Here is a 23,825-nt window from a genome sequence, read left to right on the forward strand (position 1 = left end):
TAAAGTGGCAATAAACAGGACATAAACATCTGGACGTAGGAGTGCTTGTTTTTCCATTTAATTATATATTTTTAAAAGTTTTTTTCTCCCTCAGTGCATCCCTTATCCCTCAGCAAATGGCTGCCTCTCGCCAGCCTTGCGGGGTGGCTGCTGACCCCCGCAGTGGAGCGTGAGGCCCCACGTATACCCTTTCTGAAAAAAGCACAAAATATTCACAGCCTCAAACTCCTCGTGGGTTTTTTTATGTGTGTGTATGTTTTGTTTGTTTCTTTTCAAGCAACGAAAGGTACAGAAAAAGGCACAGGTAACTGCATACATGAAAAGGTACAACCGAGGGGGCTAAGCAGAGGCTGCTGGGACACAGGGACAGACAGGAGGGGCAGCCCACGAGAGTAAGATGATCGAGGAAGCTGGCTGGAAGCGTCTGTTGCCGAACACTGGAAGCCAGATGCCGAAGCTGTCAGAGAGAGGCTAAGTGCTCGGAGGGCCCCTGTCCGTGGGCTGGTGTGCCGGCGCCCCGGGCCCCCCATTTCCTAAGGGCTCGGAGGGGCCCTGACTGGTCCTGGGTTCCCCAGAGAGGGTCCTCCTCTGGGCTGGGAAGCAAGTGATGGCCTCTGCCAGGCAGCCCACGGAACTGCTGCTGTCCAGTGGTGGGGCAGCGGAGGTGGGGGGGCTGGCCAACGTGTGCGGTGACTCCACGCGGGGGCTCCAGGACTCTGCCTGGCGGCCCTGGGGTGGCTGGAGCGAGGCCTCGGGCAGGGTGTGGGGGCTGTGCGTGGGTGCAGGCTCTGCAGACACGCCAGCCTCACGGGCCTCCCAGTCGGGAGGTCTGCCTGGGCCACCGCTCGTCCTCTCCCTCTCCTTGGGGTAGTCCTTGCCCTCCAGCTCTGAGGACAGTGTGAACTTGGAGACCTTAGCCACGGGGGACACGGAGGCTGACGAGCTCTCGGTGGGACTCCAGCGGCCTCGCTCCTGGGCCTCCCTGGCCCCTGTCAGGTCGCTGCCACCCCCTGAGAAGCCACTGACCCAGGTGGGCCCTGGCAGCAGGGTGGGTTGGGCCCCAGGCCGGGCCTGCACCATCTGGATCCCGCCGATGGGAATCAGGGGGCACGGGGCACGGGCCAAATGCTGCGAGTGCAGAGGGAGGTGGCTGAAGACGTTCTCTGTCCGGGCTGGGACGTGGCCGTGGAAGTCATGGGGGGCGGAGAAGGGTCGGGAGGAGATAGGATGAGCAGGGCCAGGTGAGCAGGAGGGACTTCGGGACTCGGCCTTCTGCTGGGGTCAGAAAACAAGACAAGGTAAGGCCAGGTTATATGCTAGGCCCATGGACACCTCAAGGCCTAGAAGAGAAGGGGGCCTTGCCTGAGGTCACAGAGCAAGTCCCAGCGGAGCTCCCCACCCAGGAGCCCGCCTGTGTGGGCGCCCTCTCTGCAATGGGTGGCCCCCAGATGTGCACTGGCCCGGAGCTGGGCCCCACGCTTGTCACACCTGCGGCCCGCGCATGTGCCTGTGGGAGCTGGGGGTGCTCTGGGGGGATGGGGTGCCATGGCCCCCATGCGCCAGCCCTCTATCTTGGTTCGGTGGTATCTCCTATTCCTAAAATGTCCTTGACCCAACTTTACCCCTGGACATGAGTTCCCAGTCAAGGCTCCTGACCTTTACCCACCACCAGGGATTTTAACGTGACCCCGAATTAAAAACCAAGGAGAGACTTCTACATCATGCTCTTCCAGCAGCTTGAATCCCTGGTGAGGGTGTCGACGCTGCTGGAGGTGAAGGGTGGTGTAGGGCCACGGCACACGGTGATGGGAGGGATGCAGGGGGCAGAGGGAAGTTAACAACGGTGGTGCCATTAGGGCTGGGGATCTCGAGGAGGTGGCGATAATGGTGTGCTGGAGTGCCATGACGGCTGAGAGGGTGTTGGCGATGGTGACAGTGACGGTGCTGAGGGTGTGATGGGGATGGTGTTGGCTGTGGCATCTCTGAGGATGCTGGTGACACTGATGCTGAGATGTGACAATTTAGGTTAAGCTCTGCCATCTGCTCAAAGAACATGTGGGATGGGGATGGGGACGGAGTGGGAAGACACGGGCATAGGACTAGCTCCCGAGTCCACTCTTTGCTGTTTCTGAGGCTAGATCAACTGGTTTCAGGCACCCGGCATGGCGCCTGGCACAGACGGTGCCCCATGAACCTTTGCTGAGTTATCAGGGACCACTGTGCTGGCAGGGCTGTTTAGCTCCAGGCCTGGCACCTCAGGGGAGAGTGACTCTGCAGCCCCCAACCCACCAGGAGGAGTGAGAGGCCCAGCCACTCCGGGGCAGGAACTCACCCATGTGGAGGCACAGGTCTCGGGGCTTCTGCCAAGAAGCTTGTGAGGTAGAGGCGCGGGCTGGTAGAGAGCCCGTGGGGCCAGCCCTGAACTTGGGCCACACTCGCCCGCCGAGGGGCTGCCCGGCCCAGCCAAGGCCCACTTCCCTGGCAGCACTGACCGTGGTGGTGACTCAGCCTGGCTTGGTAACCGTCTCCTGGTGGGTGAGTGTCGGGGGGTGCCTGGGTCTGCGGCGCCCTCATGTTCGGGGGGCAGATGCACTCGAGGGGGCAGCTCCCTTCCCAGGGGGTGGAGGGTGAGAGGAGACAGCTCAAGTCTTGGAGACCCACAAGGGAGAGGGCCAGTCTGGGAGCCAGGCGGGCTCCGGGCTGAGGCCTGTGGCTCTCTGGACGGTGAATGTTGCTGGGGAGACGAGTCGCTTTTGGTTAGTGGGTGTTTGTGGGCAAGTGGTGAGCGGCTGCTTGCTTCTTTGCCCGGGGACCACGGCCTTCTCGGGGACAAGGCCTTAGAGCTCAGGGCTGAGCTTGTGTCCTTCTCCACGGGGCCTGAAAGGGCCGGTCCCAGCCGGGGGAGGCACAGAATGCTTTGGCTGGACGTGGAGCAACTGCCTGCTTCCGCGACTGAGCCACCCTGCGTGGCCTGGCTGCCAGAGGTGGCGTCTGGGGGCCGGGGACCCCGAACAGGTGAGGAGTCTGTGGGCAGCGTGGCGGGCGGGCGGGGCAGGGGTGCCTCTGAGGACGGTCCTGATGGCTCGTCCTGGCTCTCATCCTCATCCTCATCCTCATCTTCATCCAGGTCTGAGTCCGAGTCCGAGTCCTCCAGGTCCGAAAACTGGTGCTCCGCCACCGCCTCTGAGCCCTCCTGCCCTTCCGAGTCCTGGAATGGGTCGTCACTGGTTCCTGCAGGGCGAGCACAGGAGGCCCGGGGTCACAGCTGGCCCCATGGCTCCTCCTCACTACGCCCTGGGGTCCTGTCTGCAAACTGAGCCCGAGAGCCACGGCAATGGCACAGGATCATGGAGAGGATGAGGGACACCGCAGACAAGGGAACACTTTGTAAATAATCACAGGGAGCAAGTTACCTTGTATCGACCCTGTGCCGGGTCTAGTTCTAAGGGCTTCATGGACATTAATTCCTTCAGTGCCAACAGCCCTGCGAGGGGGCACGATTCTTATCTTCCTGTTCCAGGTGGGGAAACTGAGGTAAAGGAGATTAAGTGACCAGCCGGAGTAAGGTAAGTAGTGAGGCTGGGACTGAAGCACAGTAAGGAAGACAGGCCTCTTTTCGTTGTTCTGATTTTTTCGTTAATATGTCAGTGCTGGCTCTACCTCGAGCAGGTTAGTGCCCTTGCTGTGCCTCAGGCTCCCCTTAGTCAAATGAGAGTGACAGTCTCACCTCACAGGATCTGAGAGTAAATGCATACCTAACCACAGCGAGGGCTCCAATAATTATGGTCGCTGTTAATATGGTCACGAAGAAACCGATTGTTCTGGGACACAGCGGCCACGCTGGCCAGCCCAGCGGCACAGGGCCTCAGTTTGTCTAAGCGTGCATTTGACGCAATGGCCAGGCTGCCGCTACGATGGCCTCTGGCCGGTGGCAGGCCCCAACCTCTGGGGGGTTGGCCCAGTGGGCCTCAGGTGGCAGAGCAGGGCCCTGACCTGCAGTTCCTGCCCAGAGGACCTGCTGCCCTTGTAGAAACCTAAGCTGCTCCCAGTCAGGGTGGGGGTTGGGAGGGGAGCTTCAAAATATCAGCCTCCTGGTCTGGCTTCTGGTATAGCACAGCCCCAGCCAGCGGAGTCACCTCTAACATGACACAGGTGTCACTGGGGCATTAATGAAGCTGGCAGCAATCAGGACTCTGGGGGAGCTTCACTAACATCGGGCCCGCCTGGCAGGCTCCTGAAGGTTTGGGTTCTGCTGGCCCATCTCTAGGCTCCTCGCCTGTCCTGCCACCCCATGAGGACATACGAGCACCCATTCCACTACCGACAGAGAACTGGACACACACACGGACTCAGGCCACCTGTGCACCCGGGCTTCTGAGCCCCACCATGCCAAGATGCCCAGGGGCCAGAAAGCGCAGCATTCACGCATTCAAATAGTTCAACATGCAACAGTAAGATGCATGAAATGGGCGACAGTGGGCATTCAGGAGGATGTAGGTCAGAAAGCTCTGGGGTGGAGCTGGGGCTGGCAGGTGAAGGGAGCAGGTGATGGGACGGGGGAGACACCTGGGACTGGGAAGGAAGCAGGGATGTGGGAGTGAGTTGGGGTGCAAAACACGCTTTGCAGTTTTGCTCCCCACAGGCATTGCCTTGTCTGCCTAAGACTTGAGTGGAGGCCTGCTTCACCAAGCCACTTGGGGAAACCCAGGCCCACAGGGAGGCAAGCGGGGCTTCTCCAGGGTCACCCCACGGGTAGTGGCCGAGTCCAAACTAAGGTTTACAACTCTTGTGTTATTATACTGCCAGTTTAAAAATGATTTTATGCCTCAAGAAGTAGAAAATGGTCTGGGTTTGAGTCTCAGCTCCACCTCGTCCTTGCTGTATGATGTTGGATAACTTACTTTCTCTCTATGTTCAGCTCTCTCATCTGAAAAAGGGGGTACGAGTAATAGAAGCCCCCACGTGAAGCTGTGGGGAGGACTGCAAGGGTCTGACACAGTAAGTACCCGATAGACCTCAGCTATTATCTGTCTCAGGGACCCAGGGCTCAGCAGCCAGCCAGCACTACAAGCATTTTGCAGTTTAGGTCAGAGGGAGAGTCGGGACCAGGGTCTCCTGACATCCAGCAGGGAAGGCCCCTAAAGACCCCCTTTAAGGATGAGGAAGTTGAGGCTCAGAGTCGGGCAGTGGTCTGCCCTAGACACCTGTTGCTGGGTGATGGAAGTCAAGGGTCCTCTGCCCAGAGCAAGTTTCGCCAGGACCCCCACATGTGGGCTTCTGCAGGTCTCTATGGAATGCCCCTATCCTGGGGGTCCATTCCTAACGCCCCAGGGCACAGTGGGCCACTGCTGGGATTCCTGCCTGCTCATGGGCCTGGGAGGGCAGAGGAGACCAAATGAAGAGCGCACGGGAGCTCAGAGTTTCGGCCACACGGTGGCGCTAGTGCTCAACCTCTTTCCACCAGGGTGGGGCTGCGGCATTGGCTCGGGGCACCCGGAGGCAGTGGATCCCCAGCTATACTCCTGATAGATACTCGGTGACCAACAGACAAGCTCCTCCTGGAATCTCCCCACGTGGGGAGTGGCAACTCCATCCTTTCAGCTTCTTAGGCTACAAACCTTGGACTCATCCTTGGCTCCTTTTTTTCTGATGCACGCTCCCCCCCACCCGCCCCTCCCCCGTGTCAGCAAAACCTGTTGACTCTACCTGCAGAATGCGTGCAGAATCTGACCACTTCTCCCTACCTCCACTAAGCTCACCTGGTCCAAGCCGACCAGTACTCAGCCTGGGTCACTGCCTCCAGCCGCACCCCCTACCGGCTGCCTTTGGCACACAGCCAGAGTCATGGAAAATCAGGGAAGGTCACTTTCAGGGATAGCCAAGTCTGGCCCTTGACCTTCACCACCTTAGCTCTTTCTGACCTCACCTCCCCCAAACTCTGATCCTCATGGGCTCTGTACCTGATGATCCCTCAGCAAGGAGAGGACCCTTCCCAGACCCCACGTCATTCTGTCTCCCCTGCGGTCCCAGGCCCGGGAGCCAGCAGGGATCTGTGGAGCCTTGGCGGGGATCCCAGCAGTGGCCCGCTGCTCCCTGTGGGGCATTAGGAATGGCCCCCCAGGATAGGGGCATGCCATAGAACCCTGCAGGAGCCTAGATGTGGGGGGTCCTGGCAAAACTTGCTCTGGGCAGAGGACCCTTGACTTCCATCACCCAGCAACAGGTGTCTAGGGCAGACCACTGCCCAGCTCTGAGCTTCAACTTCCTCATCCTTAAAGGGGGTCTTCAGGGGCCTTCCCTGCTGGATGTCAGCAGGCCCTGGTCCTGACATTCCCTCTGACCTCAACTGCAAAATGCTTGCAATACTGGCTGGCTTCACACCATCCTAACAGAGAGAGGCCCCTCCCCACACTTCCAAGTCCCTCCCTCACAGTTTTTGCTTCATGCTCATTGCTCCTGCCCAGTACACATGTTCATTGCCCGTCTCCCCTCCAGAATGTAAGCCCCTTGAGGGCAGACTTTCCAGCACCTAGAAGAGGGCTATAACAGGGCTGCTGCTCAGTACTAGTCCCATAGATTTCATCCTCAGATAAGGTGGGTATGGTCATCCTTTCTGTCACATTGGGAAAACGAGGCTGAGAGAGAGTCAGGGGCCTGCCCAGGGTCCCACAGCCAACTCCTGGTGCGGTGCCAGTCATCACCTCTCGGCTCCCACCCAGGGAGGGCTCAGGGGCTCCCGCCCAGCCCCCAGGCAGTGGGGTTGACATGGAGCCAACATTTCTGTGTGACTTTGGGCATTGATTGCTTTTTATCTGTCTGAGCTTTCCTTTCCTCTGCTTACAATGGGCAATACAAGTTTCCACCACCAGTCACGGGGACTCAGTGAGACTCCTGTAAATAGCCTGACAGACATTCTTGATAAGAATGGTAACCTCATTCCCTGTTTTGGGGGAGCAGTCCCCAGGTCATTCAATAATGGTTATTTACTTCACCTAAAAGAGAGTATGATCTCATTTGTGAGACTGCAAATATATCCCCAAATCAAACAAAAGCAGAACACACATGAGCGCACGTGCGCGCACACACACACACTCACACACACACACACTCTAAGTCCTGATTCTGATTTTAGGAAATCTGGTCAAAGGTTTGCCAGGTGCAGGAGGAATGCCTACAGTCTCCCCCCTACTGGGGGGACTGCCAGTCCACTTGCCAAAGCCCCTCTGGCCTCCTCCTTGGGTGCGGAGGCTGGGCAGTGTCCAGCCAGACCCATTGCCTTCCACTCACCTTTTCCTCTGCCTTTCTCCCCAGAAACTGGCTCTGATAATATGCCTCTTGCTGGTGAAAGACTACGACCGGGATGTGGTGCTGGGGTGTGGGATGGGAAGGGGAGGAGACAGGTCTGGCTTTGACTCTCTTCAAGCCACCAGCTCTAAAGGGCGCGGGGCTCAGTCCCCTGCCCAGAGTGTGTAGCTGTGAGTGTGGGCATGGAATGTATGTGTGTACCTTATAGTGTCACGGTGAGGGTTTGCTGAGATAATAATGGCATATGCTTAGAACATGCCTGACATGTAGCGGGTGCTGTTAATGTTGACGAGGATTACTCATGTATGAATTCCCTCAACACACATTCACGGAGCACCCTCGAGTGCGAGACCATAACGCACAATAGTTATGGCTGCACAGAATGTATTCTCAGTGTGTGGAGAGGGCGGTGATCCTTCTGTGAATTTAACCTTGTCTCCCCGTAATTGGGAGGACTGGAGGAAAGGGCATGGAAGGGGGAGGGGAGGGAGAGGTACACAGAAAGAAAGGGGAAGATGGGGAGAGGGACAGGTAGAGGAGCAGGCGGTGGAGGAGGAGGGAGCGTTGGGGAGGACACGGTAAAGAAAGTTGGCAATTCGTTACCTTCTTCGGCTTCCAGCTCCTCCAGCACCCCCGTCTCTTGGCACTTTTTGCTGTGGGCTTTCGACTTCATGTGCTTAGTCAGATTCCCTGGAAAGGAATGAGAGCAGACTCAGGCATGGCTGGAGGACGGGGGCCAAGGCAGGCCCAGGGCACCCAGAGGCAGCACCTGGCTGGTGGGCCGTGGCTTCTCAGTCTGGCTGAGGCCCTGCCAGCCTCGGGCGCTGGGCAGGGGCCTGTGCTCAGGCTGGGATGTGCAGCCACAGCCACCGTTCAGAGCTGTACATGGGAGCTGGGGGCTGGGGGGTGCTGTGAGGGGACACAGTGCATAATGAGAAAGTATGAGATGCTGGTTAAAAAACAAACAAAAAAGAAATTAAAAGACATCTCATGTGCAATAGGCTTTCCTGCTTTTGCTTTAACTCTGGGCCCGGGAACCAGTGACACTCTTCAAACAGGGCGACTGGCTTGGGCACTGAGGGTGCCCTTCCGCCTGAGGGGACCTCTGGGGCAGGCCACAGGGGGCCACGGGGCTGGGGCCCAAGCCCTGACTTCCTTAGAGAAGTAATGCCCTGGGCCTCAGTTTCCCTCAGGCCACTTCCTGCTCCATGCCTGTGGAGTCCTCAGGGGGTGGCTAACTGCCCCAAGTACTCAGTTCAGCCCCACAGCAGATGGGTGGGGGCCACTGCTCGGTGAAATCAGGACACAGGTACCAACACCTTCAACTCCCCCTCCCCCCAACATATGCTCAGCACTTCAAAGGCCACAGAGCCCCGTGGGCAGCAGCGCTCTGTGAAGGAGAAGCAGAGCACACCAGCCCCGGCCTGGCCGGCCCCAGGAGGATGCAGGCCCGATGCCTCACAGTGTTCCTCTGGGCCCGTCCACACTGTGCCGTGCGCACTGCTTCTCTGTGGACTGGTATGCTCCCATGTGGTTGTTCATGCTATAAACCGTAAGTTCTCTGAGTTAGGTGCTCTGTCTCACTAATCTCAGTAATTGGTAAGTTTGAACGGATGGATGGATGGAAGAAAAATGGACACTTGAACAGAGGAGTAAGAGACTGGTGGGTGGGTGGATGGATAGATGGATAAGACGAAATGTAAAGTGAAAGAAGGACAGATGGATGGGATACTGGATGATCAGATATGCAGATGGAGAGAGATGAGGATAAATTATTACGTGAAAAAGTAAACAAGAGGATAGATGGAAAATGGGTCAACAAGCAGATGGGAGGCTGGAGAACTGGATAGGAGGATGGAAATGTGAGTACATGGGGGATGGCTGGTGGGACGGGTGAAGAGATACACAGTCCCATACACACATATGCACGCACACATGTGCGCACACGTGTATACACATGCGTGCACACATGCACATGTGTGTGCATGGGAGGCCGACAGGCAGGAGGACGAGGGAATGTGGGAGGGTGCGTGGAAGGGAGGACTGGTGGGAGGCCAAATGTGCGATGAGGAGGAACAGAGAGGACAAGCATACGATGGGAGGACATATTAGGTGTGAGGATGGGAGCAGTGGGTGAATGGGAGGGTAGACGATGGATAGGTGAACGGGGAGAGAGCCCATGACGGACCAAAGGGTGATTCTTAATCATTCTGAGAATTTTAAGGAACCTTCAGGGTTTTGCCGAGAGGGTAATGGGATTGTCAATCTGAGATTTCCTGTGGGGTACAGGCCCAGGGCAGCAGGGATGGGAGAGGAGCTGCTTCTCTTTCCCCATAGTCCATGATTATCCCTTTGCCATCTCTGATTTTCCTCCTATAACTGGACAGAAACCTGGATCTTTCATTGCTGGCCAGAGGGGGAGCAGAGTCACAGCTTCCAGGGTCGTCCTGGGGCCAAGGGTTTCCAACAGTCGCTACCCAACATCATAGGCCTCATCCTCACGGCCACGAGCAGGCCAAGCCGGAGGAGAGTGTCAGGGGCAGTAAAGGCAGTGGGGTCTTCCATGGGCCCGAGACACGAACTGTCTCCTGAGGTTTGGGGACCCACCTGCCATCCCCTGACTTCCCCAGACCACAGAGGACTGTGAGCACTGCTCATTCAGGCTGTGACATGATTGCCGTGCATGTTCTGCCTGGAAGGTCTGGGTCTCTTTCCGACCAAGTTAGACGCCGAGCACGCAATGGGTGCACAACAGCCACGTGTAGGAAATGCTCTTTTCATCACAGAAGCGAAATCTTGGAAGGAATCTCACAGACCATGTAACCCAATCCCCACCAGGCCCAGGGTTCTCTGCTTTCGTCCTAACTCCTGGTCCTCATGCTGACGGCACCATTAGACAAGGCTATGGACGGTCTCAGCTGCTGGGCTGCCACATGAGGGCCCCTGGTGACCCACACAGTGAACCAACCAGCCAAGGCCACGCTGCCAGTTAGTGCAGAGCCCCATCTGGAACCAGGTCTCAGGACTCCAGGGGCCTTGCTGCTCCACATGGCTGCATGGGACCCGGATGGTCTAGGAGCTCGATGGCTTTGAGTTTGGCCTCTGCCCCTTGCTCACTGAGTGCTCCTGGGCAAGTTTCTTAACCTTCTCGGCCCCAGTTTCTGCAACTCTAAAGTAATCCCCACCTCTCAGGGTTGCTGGCCAGTTGATGAGAGAGCATATGCAAAGCGGAGTGTGCCTGGCAGAGAACAGACGCCCACCGCACGAGACCACCTTCCTCTTCACGCCATATACCACCTCCCCTGCCGCCCGAGACAATCACTCTTTACTGAGCACCAGGGGACTGCACCACATGCCACCCTGAATGTGGAGGACAGAGATGCTGAGATGATGCTGGTGATGCAAATGGCTCTGCCCTTCAGTCCGGGCTCCGGCGCTCTCAGGAAAAGGTACCAGGCAGCCCCAGGAGGACAGCTTTCCTCCACCCCTGCCGCTGGGGTCTGTAGGGGGAGTCAGGGAGTCCAAGGCGGCTTTGCCTGGAGAGGCTGTGTGGGTTCCAGGAGCAAACTCTGGATTAGCAGCCCTGCATGTTATCAGCACTCTCCCTGACTTCCCCTCCCAGCCAGTCTCCTCCTCTGAACTGAGGGAGGTGTACCCAATGGCCGCAGGTGTCTTTTGAAGCCTGGACATCGCTTCTCTGTCAAGAGGCAGAGCCTTGCCATGCAGAGTCCTCAGCTTCTCCTAGTCATCTCAGGCCCCTCCCACCCCACGCCCTCCACCAAAAGTCTGGCAGTCCTGGAGTGAAGGAGGAAAGGCGGGTGGAGGGAAAATGATGGGTGTCTGGAAGAGAGGCAGAACCTCCACTAGCAGTATTAGCTGATGACCCTGTATGCCTGGTTTGGCTCTGACCAGCCACCCTCCCTCTGCCCTGCAGCCTGATGGACACGAGGCCTTCCCACAACTGTCAGCTCTGTCCCCTGAGGCGATTGGTGCAAGCCACCTCCTTGGCCTCGGGAACCATCTGAGAAGAGGAAATGGGGCCCCCAGACCTCCACAGGGACATCCTGGTGGGCCTTTGCCACCTCACCCACTGAGACCCCCCTCAGCTAGTGCCCAGGGGCCCGAGCTGCCACCACAACGTCTGACACAGAGACGGAGACAGAGACAGGCAGACAGAGACGAACAAGAGGGGCTCTCCAGGCCTGGGAGCAGTCAGGTGGTGGGGACGGAGGGCTCTGAGGACCACCAGGCCTAGCCTCAGCCCTCCTGCAGCCTGGCTGGGCCAGAGGCCCAGGGGTAGGGGGAGGGGGAGGGAGATAGAGGCCGCCCAGTGGAGGCTGTGAGCGGTAAGAGAAGGGGACCCGTGGCATCTCAGTGATGGTTGAAGGAGGGCACATGGCCCAGCGAGGAGCAGGAGCCTCGGTGTCCTGTCCCTTCCCTCACCACCCCATGTGCAGAGAGAGCCAAGGGTGAGCTTTCTCTGCATCGACCCACTCCCAACCAGCCCCTCTGTGGTCAGAGTTTGAGATTCCACTGTTTATGATTTGCTCACTGCTTAGGCTCTAGAAGGTGCTGTCTTCTGGAAGCCTCTGTAAGCATTTAAGAGCACTCAGCATATCCCCTGATCAGTAGTTGGAGTGAAGCCTCAGGGCCAGGCCTGCAGGGCAGTGGGGACGCGGTCTGCACGCCCACATATCTGCCCCCAGGGCACATGGAGGGTCTGCCATCCCTCTGCTCAGGTTACACACTCTGGACCCTACAGGCCTCCGTCCTGGCAAACAGGGACCATCGAAAGGGTCTGGTAGGCTCAGCATGGCTTCCAATGCAGGCATTGCTCAGAAAGAGGTGTTCCGGCCAGGGCCCCAGGCCTGTCTCACACCTGACACAAAGAAAACCTGGCCTTTACTCTCAAAAGAGGCAGAGACTACTCTGACCAGGAACTCAACCGGGTGGGCTTTCCAGGTGTCACATGCAAGGTGATGGCTCCCCAAGGCGGTGGCAGCTCCGCATGCCCCAGGGCTGGGAGGTACTCTCAGGACTGGGTTCCTCATACTGAGGATAGAACAGTGTGGTCCCCTGGACACGCCCTGGGAACAGGTGCAGCAGTTATGACCCACTCTGTAGGCACCTGATTGGCCACCTGATGTTGCCACTCTGTCCAGAGAAGGGGGGACACACTCACAGAGAGGAACACGGTGGGGTAATGCCCACAAGGCAGGGGTCTGGTTACAGCTCTAGCTTTCACAGCTCCTTCTGTTTTTTAGACTCACTTTCTTCACCTGCAAGGGGCACTTAGACAAGTGATTTTTGACATTCAGAGTCAAAGACTGTTATTCAAGTCATCAGCCACTTATTCCCATCTTTCTTCTCCATAAAGTCCCACCTGGCTGCTAAGGCCAGACGAAGTGGGATTATAGGGGACGCATGGGGACGGAGCCCATGTCCAGGGCTGGGACATGCTAGATTGAGCTACCCTGGATGTGGCAGGGCTTCAGGGCTGGATGCACCATGGGGCAGGGGGCAGGCCTACAGGCCTATCTGCCCTCTCCACGTACCCTTTGGAACACTGTTTATAAGACACTCAAGAGAGAAGAGGGTGAGGACAAGGAAGGAGGGGGTGCCCCTATTCAAATCAAAACCTTGGCAAGAAAGTTTGAGGGCCACTGAGGATGATGGCAAGAGGAGGGAGGGGGGCTGGAGCTAATTAATTACTGGGGTTAGGAGACCAGAGACGGGCACCCCACCAGAGATCAGGCCATGGCCAGGGGCTGTGATAAACTCCTCCCCCTGACTGATACAGAGAGAACCCAAGGGCTGAGAGAGGAGGAGGAAGTGAGGAAGGCTTCATGGGCCCTCAAAGCTGCTGCTCAACCTCTCTCACTGGGAGCAGCTTTACCGACAGTAGGAAGGTCAACAACTGGCAAAGGGAAATCAGCTCTTGAGTTTCAGTTTCCACTGAAAAACCATAGGACTCCAGTGGGGCCGGCGGGAAGGCGGAAGCAGGGCCCTTGTGCTCAAACCCTGACCCAAGGATCTGAAGCACAAGAGGCTGAGGCCACCGGGGGTGTCAAGAGCTGCAGGCCTTTCTTCCTTCACCTCTGTCTGCTCAGCAACTGGGAAGCAAAGAGCAAGCTCCTGCTCCTGCAGGAGCAGCCAGTGGGAGGAGCGGACGAAAGCTGGGCTCTCGGACTCAGCGCCGCTCATCCACACCAGGCTCCTGGGTGCCATGCGGCCAGGCCACAGGCCGTCTCCCCTCGCAGCTGTGGGATGCCTATCCTCAACAGTCAGTCCTTCTTCCTTTCGCAGGTGACTGCCAGAGCCTGAGCTGGCTCTGCTGAGGAGCGTGGCGGAGGGCCGGGATGACAGGGCTGCCAGTCTGGGTGGGGGAGGGCCAGGCCCTGTACCGAGAGCTGCAGAGAAGCTGGGCAGAGCGGGGACACGGTCTGAGTGGTGAGGTGGTTGGAGGCAGGGGTGAACTCTGGAATGACAAGTGACTATGCGAGTGTGTTAAGTGGCTGGGAGTGGGATGGATTTCCAAACGCAGGAGTGGCGGTGACAAGTGTGGATGCTGGCGTTCACCAGGCCAGTGGATAAAGGGCTACGGAGACATGCAAAGGAAGGGGTGATGAGATCACAGCAAACCAGGAACGGTGCGGGAGTGCCGCCAGGTAATGGGGGAGTGCGCAGGGGCAGGGCCGTGTGAAATCCAAGAGGACAGGCTGGGGCCGCCGGGGTGCCACTGCCCAGTCTGCAGCAGGCTGCTCTGCCACTGGGGAACCCAGGAAGTGGGGGTGCCCAGGCCCTGGGCAGAGAGGTCTGGGCCCCTGAGCTCTGCGCTGGGGCTCCCAGAGGGGAGCCCCTGCAGTGGGCGGGGGTGGCGCCCCAGCTGACTGTCTCTTACCTTTGGTTTTAAAAGCAAAGTGACAGTGCTTGCACACATAGGGCCGGACGTCAGTGTGGGTGCGGATGTGTTTCTTCAGCATGCTGGGCTTCTTGCAGCGAATTCCACACTCCTCACAAACATATTTCCCTCGGCCGCGGCCTCGCACATATACATACTCTTCGTTTGATTTGTACCTATGAGCAACAGGCGTCATGGTAAAGGAAAAAAAAGGAGGAGAAGAGGCAGGTCCCCACCTCAGAAGATGCACGTGCCTCGTAGCGGCATCCTGCCCGGTACAGAAGTTGGGAGAGGAGGACGCGGAACCAGAGGAAACCACGGTGGGTGACGGGGGACAAGTCACCCCGGGGGATCCAGCACGGACCCCCACACCTGCCCTGCTCCTCAGACTGGGGGGCTGCCTCCTCTGTGCCCCACAGCAGCAGCAGACCCTGGTGCTTCCTGTGGGGGCAGTGAAACCACAGCTTTGCAGGGGGATTTTGGTTCCAGAGCCAGCCTGGCACCAGCTTCTGCCCACAAAGAACAGCCACTCTGTGCCACCAGAGGAACAAAGAGTAACAAAAAGGTAACATCCACAGCTCTAGCAGCTACCATTTACGTCTAGCTCAGTCTGTGCTGGGTACTTTACCCGAATTGGGTACCACAATTGCGAGGAAGAACCCTTAAGAGCCCGAGGCTCCCGCAGCCAGAAAAAGATAGAACTGGGATCTGAACCCGCCTGCCCACAAGCCTGTCCGCCTCCCACGGGGCACAAGTGCTAATCAGTCTGCTAGGAAGCCACCCAGATGCTTTTGTGAGGGGAGGGATGAGGGGTGGCCATCATTTCTCTGTCCTTGGAAGTTGGAAACCAGGCGCCCTGCACTCTCTCCCCCACCTCATCTCCGAGAGCCAGAAGCTCTCAGCACCCAGATTTTAGCCTCCAGGGATCACGTGGAATCACAGTGGGAAATGCTAGAGGCTTTCAGGAGCCTCCTGAGGTGGCCGGCCCACCTGCTGGGCCTCAGGGACACCGACTACGATGATGACACCATTGGACCTGAACCAGATGCTCTGATGTCCACTGAGAAGGAAACCCCCGGAGCTCACTCAGCACCACCCTTACCAAAACGCCTTCTTTTCTCATGCTACAGGCTTGCGAGTCCCCTGAGTGCGAGGGGAGGGCTGCAGTGGCAGAAGGGCCCAGGGAGGGGATCCAGCCCAATTCCAGAAGAGCTTCCTGATGCGTGAGGCCTGGAGGTGCAGGACACAGCTGCCTGGAGGGAGGGGTGGCCTCTCCTCCCACTGAGCGTGCCTCCAATGTCCAGCCAGAGGCCTGCCTGGGTCCTCACTCACCCCTGCCACACGCCCCCAGGTGGTCGGAAGTTCAAGCTCCGGGGACAGGAGCAGAGGGGCAGGCAGGTGGCTGGGGGATGATGAGGGAGTGACAGCAGCTAGGGAGTGACAGTCCTGCTCTGCTGGGGCCATTAGTTTACCCTGAGAAGACATCACAGGGGACCCTGGAGCAGGGAGCTGACAAGCAGCGACACAGAGGTCACCATCACAGACACACTCCCATGCTCACACATACCACCTCCCACTCTCACACTCAGACACACACGCTGTCACTCACTACACACCCTGACATGAACTCATACACACCCACATGCCGTCACGCTCACAAACACACGCTCACACACACACATTCACACATAGACTGCTGTCCATGAGTACAGGTGGATCCTGTTTTTGTCACCTCAGCTTCGGCCGACTGACCAATGCCTCTCCCGTTGTCTAACCCTCTTTCTTCCCCTCACAGGCCCTGTCTGGCTGGTTAGAGTGTCCAGTCCTCAGGTTGGGGGCCAGCTTTCCCCCTGATCCAGGGCAAAGCACCACCTCGTGTTCAAGGGGAGGAATTGAAGGCCTTGGGGGTGGGGGTGGTGGTGGGGAGAAATGATTCTTTTTGCTCTTATGAAGAGCACCGTAGGGGCCCACACGGGACATCTACCTCCCAGAGACAGCACTTCACCCTTTGTGGCAGGTTTCCCAGGCCCAAACCTGCTCCCCACACCTGGATTTAACTCCCGTGTCCTTCTGTGCCTGGGGGCCCAGTCTGGGGCGGGGCACATTTTCCCAGCTGCAGAAGAAAGAAGTGACAATGGCTCGGCCTCTTCTTTGCACTGGAGGTTCTGCTCCTACCTGGGCACCTCCGCTCGGCCCTGCTCGGCGGGTCCATGACATCCTGTTCCCTCCAACCTCCAGCGCGATGGCGTCCTGTAGCGTTCCCCTTCCCTTCACTGCACAGCTGTAGTGCACTTCATGAGGCCCCTCCCACACTGGCCCCCAGCCCCCTGACTTCTACCATATTTCGGCTTCGCTCTGTAAAACAGCCAACCTGGAAGCAGGCACCAGAGCCCACCTAGGACAGCTGCTCTGGCACCCCTCATCTCTTCCCCATAGCAAGCCTATGCCACCCAGTCCTCCCAAAAGGAGACACACGCACCCAGAGAAGGGACTCCGAGCCTTAAGGGTGGCGGCCTGACTTGGTGGCGGAGACCTATACACCATGAAAAGTGTGCTCAACCTGTTGGGGAGCTCGAGGGAGGAGCCTGGGCTGGGAGGGACATGGGAGGACAGTGAGAGGTAGTGGCAGCAAGGGGGGACCCCAGGCGGGGACCCCAGAAGCAAAGGCAGGGGGATCTGAAGGCTTGGAAGGTTTGATGGGTGAGAGAGGATGAGGTCGGACAGGCAGGGTCATTGTTGGCCTCGAGTGCCACGCAGAGAAGTTTAGACTTGATTCAAGTCACCCCCAATTCTCTCTTGACTGGGTCTCCTTTTCAAGCTCCTTCTTTGTCCCTTCTTTCCCATGCTGGCACTCCCCAGGCTCCAGCCTGCACCCTCTGCCCTCATACCTCCCCCTAGGGGAGCTCCCCCTGCACAAGGCCTGACTTTCCACCTGGACCTTGACAGCTCCCAATCTTCTCTCCAGCTCTGACCCCTCTGCTGTACATCCACCCGCCCCTTCAGCATCTCCGCTGGTGGTCTTAAGGCACCTCATACTCCACGTGCTCAGAACCACGTTTCCATGTCCCCCCACCTGTACCACCTGTAATACTTCTGGGTCCCTGTCTCAACAAGTAGCACCCCCACCCCATGGTTGGCCAGGGCAACATCTTTGGTGCCTCCATTTCCTTCACTCATCACCACACCTGCCGATGTGCACGCCAAGGTGCCGGCCTCCCTGCCCCCGCTAGCCAAGGCCATTACTCCGTCCTACACCACTGCATCCTTTCTGCACAGAATGGCCAGGGGGCCTTCCCTGAATACACTGACCCTGCCAATCTTCCCAGACCCTGCCCACTCTCTCAGAATAAAGCTCTGTCCACCCCCCCACAGGGGGTACAGAAGGCCCAGGACGCCACCTGGCCCAGCAACCCCTCCAGCTAATCTTTCACCAATCCTCAAGATCCCCACCCCCCGCTGCACTTCCCCACCCACCACACCACACTCGCCCAGTGCCTCAGAGGCGTTTCCCACTGGTCTGCCACCTGCCCCGGCACCACCACCACCCTCTTCCATCTGACCAGCTCCTCTGCTCCTCCAGGGCTTTGCCAAAGGCCCTTCCTTCTGAGCTCTCTCCCACGCCTCTAGGCCCGTGGCCAGCACACACCCATCGGGCAGTGTGTACTGTGATGGCCTTTCCAGAAGTGTGTCCCCGCTGGCCCCATGAGGAGGGCCCCGCGTACCGCACTTGCGGGTGTGTCCCCAGGGCCTGGTGCAGGGATGAACCCAGCGAGTGCGCAGTGCTTGTCGGCTGCATAGAAGAAAGCCAAGCCAGGGCCTTCTTTCCCCAGATCTGCTGCAGTCAGTTTCTCAGCCTTGACATTCCCAGTCCCTCAGCGCCCGACACTGTGGGCTTTCCAGGGACATAGCACAAAGCCAGCCCCTCCTACCCAGGGTGGCCTGGTGGAACACTCCCCACTGTCTGGTAGAAATGGCTCTGCTCACTGGGTAGCAGTCAGCATGGGACCTGGGCTGGAGTTCTAGCTTCTGCATGAACTCACTGTTGACCTTGGGCAAGTCACTTCCCCTCCCTGGAAGTAGTCAATCTTCGTTCCTTTTAAACACACCAAGTGCCTCCCACACCTGATGCCATTCAGTGCTCCCATCAACGCTTTACTGTTGTCCCCATTTTCCACAAAAGGGGACCAAGGCCCAAAGAGTTTAAGTGATGTGGCCAAGATCACCCAGTCAGCCATGTCTGCACCTAGCACCTTGTCGCCACACAGACTTGCTGCAGAAATGCTTTTCGGAGATGCAGACCGAGGTTTCCTTAGCACTTTCCTTCTACAGAATCCCCAAAGTGAGGCCTGTAACACCACAGGCCAGCAGGAGCTGCATCGCTCTCCACCCAGCCCTTCCTGAAAGGCCACCAGCTCTGGGTGGGACCCGCAGGTGTTGACAGCCACAGAGAAATGCCCTGCAAAGAGCCGGGGCAGGAAACCAGAAAACCATGGTGGGGCCCCTAGGGTGCGGCCCTGCTTCCCTGCCTGTTTCAGGGCTGCGGGACAGCCCAGTGCTGTGAGGCCTGAACGCTGCCGATTCCCAGGACAGGAGCCATCTCTCGGAGCCCTACCACCTGCCTGTCTTCTGCTGCCCTGACAAGCCAGGGGTTTCAGCCAGTCTAGGAAACAGCGTTTTGGTTTTGTTTTTAAAGAAAAAGAGCTGTTTCTGTGGACTCCAGAAGGTCTGAGAGGGACCACAAGGCTAGACAGCTCGGCTGCCTGAGGTGCAGGGCTATGAGGCCAGAGGCCAGTGTAGCAAAGGGGCTTGGCAGAGGGGGCCAGAGCTTGTGTCCTGGTCATGGCCACGGCAACAGGTGTCCCAGTCCCCCACCTGGAAGCAGCTTTCTGTTCTGCTGACTTGGGTGATGAGTGGGGCTGCCTGGGGCACCGTGGAGCTGCCCAGATCTTCTGGATCTGTTTTCATTCTTACACTGCAGCTCCAAGGCTCATGGACTCAAAGGAAAAGAAAAAGAATCTCAACCCCCTGATCAGGAGGAGTTGTTTCCTTCTGATCTAACAGAGAAGGAAACAGAAACAGGGAGTTGAGTGTTTTGCCCTAAGTTACAAGGCTGCTAGACAGTTATAAGCAGGAACCAGAACGCACACTGGGCCCCAGTGCTCGTGGGCGTGACCTAGTGCAACCTCCTGCCTTCAGCAGCATCTCCAGTCCCGCAGCTGGGGATGCTGGGCTGCCTGACTCTGAATATTCAGCACGTGATGACTTGGGTTGTGGCTCTACACTCTCGGGAGGCACTTCTCAAAGCTGCAGCTTCCACTAAGCCCAAAGGGATAGCACCTCGCTCTGCTCCAGATTCCAGAAGAGGGGATGCGTTGGAAATTAAATGGATTTCAGGCAAGGTGATGGGTGAGTTGTTGTTCTTGGACTCTACATATGACAAAGACTCAACAGCGAAGCTGCTCTGTGAGGTAGTGAGCTCCCCGTCACTAGTGCTGTTCACCAAGAGGCCAGACCCCAAAGCAGGAGAGAATAATGGTTATTTCAGGCCTATGACATGTCCAGCCTGCTGATAGAGGAGGCTTTAGGTGGATTAGCTTGTTTACTCTTCTAACAAGGCCATAAAGTGGATATATTTATCCTTTAAATATTCCATGTTTATTCCAATAAATATAAATAGATATATTTATTTATTTCTGACCAAATGGAGGGCGAAGGCACAATGGGGGTGGGATAGCAACACGACGGAGCAGGTGGGCTGTGGTGAGCTGGAAGACAGGCCCCGCCCTCCCTGAGGGTATCACCATACCCCCCAGTGGGTCTTCCTGGGTGTGAAGGGCTATTTTAAAGACTTTACATGCATTGCCTCATTTAAATGGCACGGCAGCCCTATGAGACAGCGTCTCTAATCATCCTCAGTTACACAAAGAAAAATCAAGTCATAGAGTTAAGTAACTTGCCTAAGGTCATACCGCCGGTAAGGTGACAGAGCTAGAATTTGAACCCAGGTTACCTGTTAAAAATACAGAGTTCAGGCGCTCAACTGCGTGCTTTGAAAAACACTATTTAAGTCAAATAAAATAGAAGGAGTAGTAGACTCAGTCCAGAGCTAAACCTCTATCTCAGAGTAATTTTCCCAAGGTCATACGGCCGATAGGGGCATGTCTCACCTTCAAGCCCATGACTTTTCTCTCTGCCAAGATACATTTTTCTCTTAAATGAGGGGAGGAACTCAGTGGCTTCCATGGTACCTTCCCAATCTGAGATTCTGTGAGGCTATTTGGCACATATATTATTCACTTATCCACATGTAATTAATATTTTATTACAAAACTTTCCCCTCTCTCCCAAATTTGGATATTGTGAAGGCTCACCAAACTTCTGATTTTATCATGGTCTTGTTGCTAAGCATGCCTCTCCCTGGGGACTCGCCTTGGGTGTGATCACACAAAGCCAGAGGCAGATGCCGTGAGAACCGCACACGCTTTTGCAGGCAGCCAGTGTCCTGTGCAGCGAGGCTCAGGGTCGGTTCCCAGTGGCCGCTGCGCCCTGGGAGGTCCGGCCACAGCGAGCCCGTCAGCTTGTCCGCAGGGATGGCTGCTTTCTTGGTGAAGCTTGAAAAGGAAGGGGCGTCTATGGGGAGAGAAGCAAGGGCTAGCTGGCACAGCTGACTGAGCTGTACATTTGCTAAAAATACTCAGTTGTTAAGAAGTAGGGGGAACACGTCTCTCTTGGTGAAAACTGAACCAGGGAGGCTGAGCTGCGGGTCTCAGGGGACATTCACACTGGGGTCTGGGCACACCCCAGATTCTCCTTTCATCAGGATTCTACAGAATCATACCATGTCCCAACATCCGGGATGGGGGCATTTAACCTGTAGCCCAGGCACAGGCCGGCCGTGCCAGGAATTCCACGGCACACGGGTAATACCAGCACAGGCGCCCAGCCCACCAGTGGCGTGTCTATTTTAAGCAGTTTTCTGTGTATTTACGCAACAACACTTACTAAGGCCTAGTCTGAGCCTGGGGCTGGGCCAAGGTTAGAACTACAACTAAATAAGGTCCTGACCAAGCATGAGTAACAGGTACTTTGAAGACCGTGAAACAGAGAGAAACGGTAAAGGAGACAATGCACCAAGTGCCCTGGACAGTCAGGGGAGGCGATGCCTCTCATCCAGGTCTCTGAGGGTGAGTTGGCCCTCACCTGTGAGGGCTGGAGGAAAGAGGTCACAGACGCAAGAGGTCAAGGACCTTCTTTTATACCTCCCCCACCATCCCCACTGTGGCTCGCCCCTTGTCCATTTTGCAGGCTTGCATTTGTGCCGTTTGGGCCATTTCCTCGGTTTTTCTGTTGTGATTTTTTATTCTAGGAGAACAGCACTGCTCACAGTCTGAGACCTAGCACAACTCTAAAACTAGGAGGTGCCTTTTATTCTAAAGAAATTGGTACTGCAAGTGCAGATGCTGTGGAGTGAATGGCCAAAGGCAGACTCTTAAGGACCGCCAAGCAGGCACTAGGCCTGGGGTGAATGAAGCAAGCTCGGGTCAGAGGAATGCAGCCAGGGCCCTGCTTCTGGCCACTCAGGGAGGTTGGGAGGGAGCTGGGTCTCTCGTGTTCAGAGAGGTGAAGTTGCCAAAGAGGAGTGGACTCCTTAAATGTGCACGTTACAGGGAGTTGCTCCAGCCTTCAGGGGGCCCTGCCGGTTCTCGAACCATAACTTCAGCTCATGCTTGGAAGCAGAGAGGTGGGAGGCTGAGCAGCAGGGATCTGGGCCCCTCCCTGGCCCCACCCTCTTAGTGAGTCATTTTTTTTTCAGAGTAGGCACTGATGTAAACTTAACTTTGTAAAAGAGAGTTCTGTGAATTTAAAAACAATTTGAATATTACTGTTAAAGAACATTCATGCTTGGAAACTCCTTAAAATGTCTGACTTCCAGAGTGGGTGGGGCTTCGTGCATCCTCTGAGTTGGTCGTTTTTACTCAGATCCTGGAACCAGGGTCTCAGAGTTTCCCAGGTTGCTCCTTCCCCCTTGAGACAGCTCTCGACTATTAGGCTAAAGTCGTCAGTCTGTGTTCCCACCGTGGTCTGAGCTCTGGCCAGTGCGATGCCTCTTCCACGTGACCTCTCCAACGATGGATGCCACACTACCCAAGATTCCTTTCCTCTAGACCCAACATTTCCACGTGCTCAAACAATTCCACTCAGGATGGATTCCTGATTCCTCCCCAGATGGTCTCGGATGCCACAGCAGCCAGAGGCCCTCAGGTGGGGCCGGAGCCAGTCCAGCCTGAAGTAGGACCACGGCCTCCTCTCTCCAGTGTGCTTCCAGCCTCACCTCCTTGTTCCCAGGCAGGAAGCAGTCCCAGAATAGGGAAGTGACCAGATCCTGCAGATTGAATTACATGTCTTCTTCTTTACTAAAAACCACTAAAAAGAACACAAGCCAAGGTCAGTGTAATTTTTGATCATGGAAAAAGAAACAGGTACCATTTGTTGGGTGCTTATTCTGTGTAGGCACTTTATACAGGAATTATATTGTGGAAGCCCTGGCTCAATTCTACATGACAAGTAGCAGGAATTGAGGTTGGAAGGTCAAGTGGAGCCTGACCTAGAAGAGCCTCAGATGCCAGCCCAAAAGCCCAGCCTGTGTCTTGTCAGCGGTGGGGGATGGGGAAGGTGTTTGGGTAGGTCTGTGCTCCAGAAGCACCCCTCTGGGCTGTGCGCAGCGGCAGCAGGAGGGGGCGATGCCCAAGGCCGTCTACAGAAATAGCTGATGAAATATGTGTATACACTAGGCGCCTGACCAGTGCTGGTGGGCCAGTGGCTGCGAGTTGCTTAGTTTTTAGTTCTGTACCAGAGGCGCAGCAGACCTCAATAGATAGTGGCTACTGTCACTACAGATGGGGGATGAAGGGTACCAGTAGGGTGGGGGGACTGCCAGATGGGACAGGACTCAGTCCAGGGAACGGTGGCTGCATCTCCATCGTGGCCACCAGAGGTTAAGTTGCCAGAGGTCCCTTATGAGTGTGCAGGATAAAGGCTGCTGGGCAGAAGGCAGGTGGGCTGAAGCACCGCTAAATGGAGGGCGTGAGTGGAACTACCTCCTTTCACCCTATCTGTACTAAGAAAAGGCTCCCTCAGGGCCTGAGAGCAGTAAATCCAGCCCACAGAAAAGCAAGCAGTGCCCCCCTCATTGAGCAGGGAGCTGAAGGAGACGGGCTCCAGAGGCAGAGCAGAAGCAGCCCTCGGGAGGGCCCAGCTCCATTCTCAGAACAGACGCAGCGGCAGGTTTTCAGTAAGGACGCCCCAGGCATCAGAGCACCTGTGTTCATCCTCTGAAGCCTGGCGGCCTTGCAGGGTCAACAAGGTGGCTGGAGCCCAGAGAGGGCAAGGGCCTTGCCCAAGGCCACACAGGTGCTGACAGCAGAGCCAGGATTACGACCTGAGGCTCCTGTCTCCCAAAGCAGGGCCGGGGCAGCCGTGACTGGGCGTGACCTCAGTACCGAGGACCACTCACTCCCCACGCATGTCCCTGCATCTGGCCCAGTGCCCAGTCGAGAAGTGAGTCAACAGAGAAGTGTCTCCAGAAAGCCTGTGGGAGACGCTCCAGCAGCTGGCCCTG

At 56.8% G+C, this 23,825-nt stretch overlaps 1 protein-coding gene across 6 annotated transcripts in view; it reads right to left on the reverse strand.

Moving 5' to 3' along the window:
- Window positions 1–226: 226 nt before the first annotated feature.
- Window positions 227–23,825, reverse strand: part of HIVEP3 (HIVEP zinc finger 3) — a 419,258-nt gene continuing 395,659 nt past the window's right edge. For 5 of the 6 annotated variants that reach the window (XM_045190915.3, XM_024554651.4, XM_045190916.2 and 2 more), the window contains 4 exons: window positions 14,207–14,382; window positions 7,909–7,995; window positions 2,333–3,231; window positions 227–1,275 (listed from right to left, as the gene is read on the reverse strand). In XM_045190915.3, the coding sequence (XP_045046850.2) occupies window positions 472–1,275; window positions 2,333–3,231; window positions 7,909–7,995; window positions 14,207–14,382 (1,966 nt within the window). In that variant the 3' untranslated portion in view covers window positions 227–471. The remainder of the gene's footprint in view (window positions 1,276–2,332; window positions 3,232–7,908; window positions 7,996–14,206; window positions 14,383–23,825) is intronic. The other variant, XM_024554653.4, reaches the window with a different exon arrangement.

The sequence above is a fragment of the Desmodus rotundus genome, chromosome 3 (assembly GCF_022682495.2).
Source record: "Desmodus rotundus isolate HL8 chromosome 3, HLdesRot8A.1, whole genome shotgun sequence".
In the NCBI taxonomy this organism is placed as follows: domain Eukaryota; kingdom Metazoa; phylum Chordata; class Mammalia; order Chiroptera; family Phyllostomidae; genus Desmodus; species Desmodus rotundus.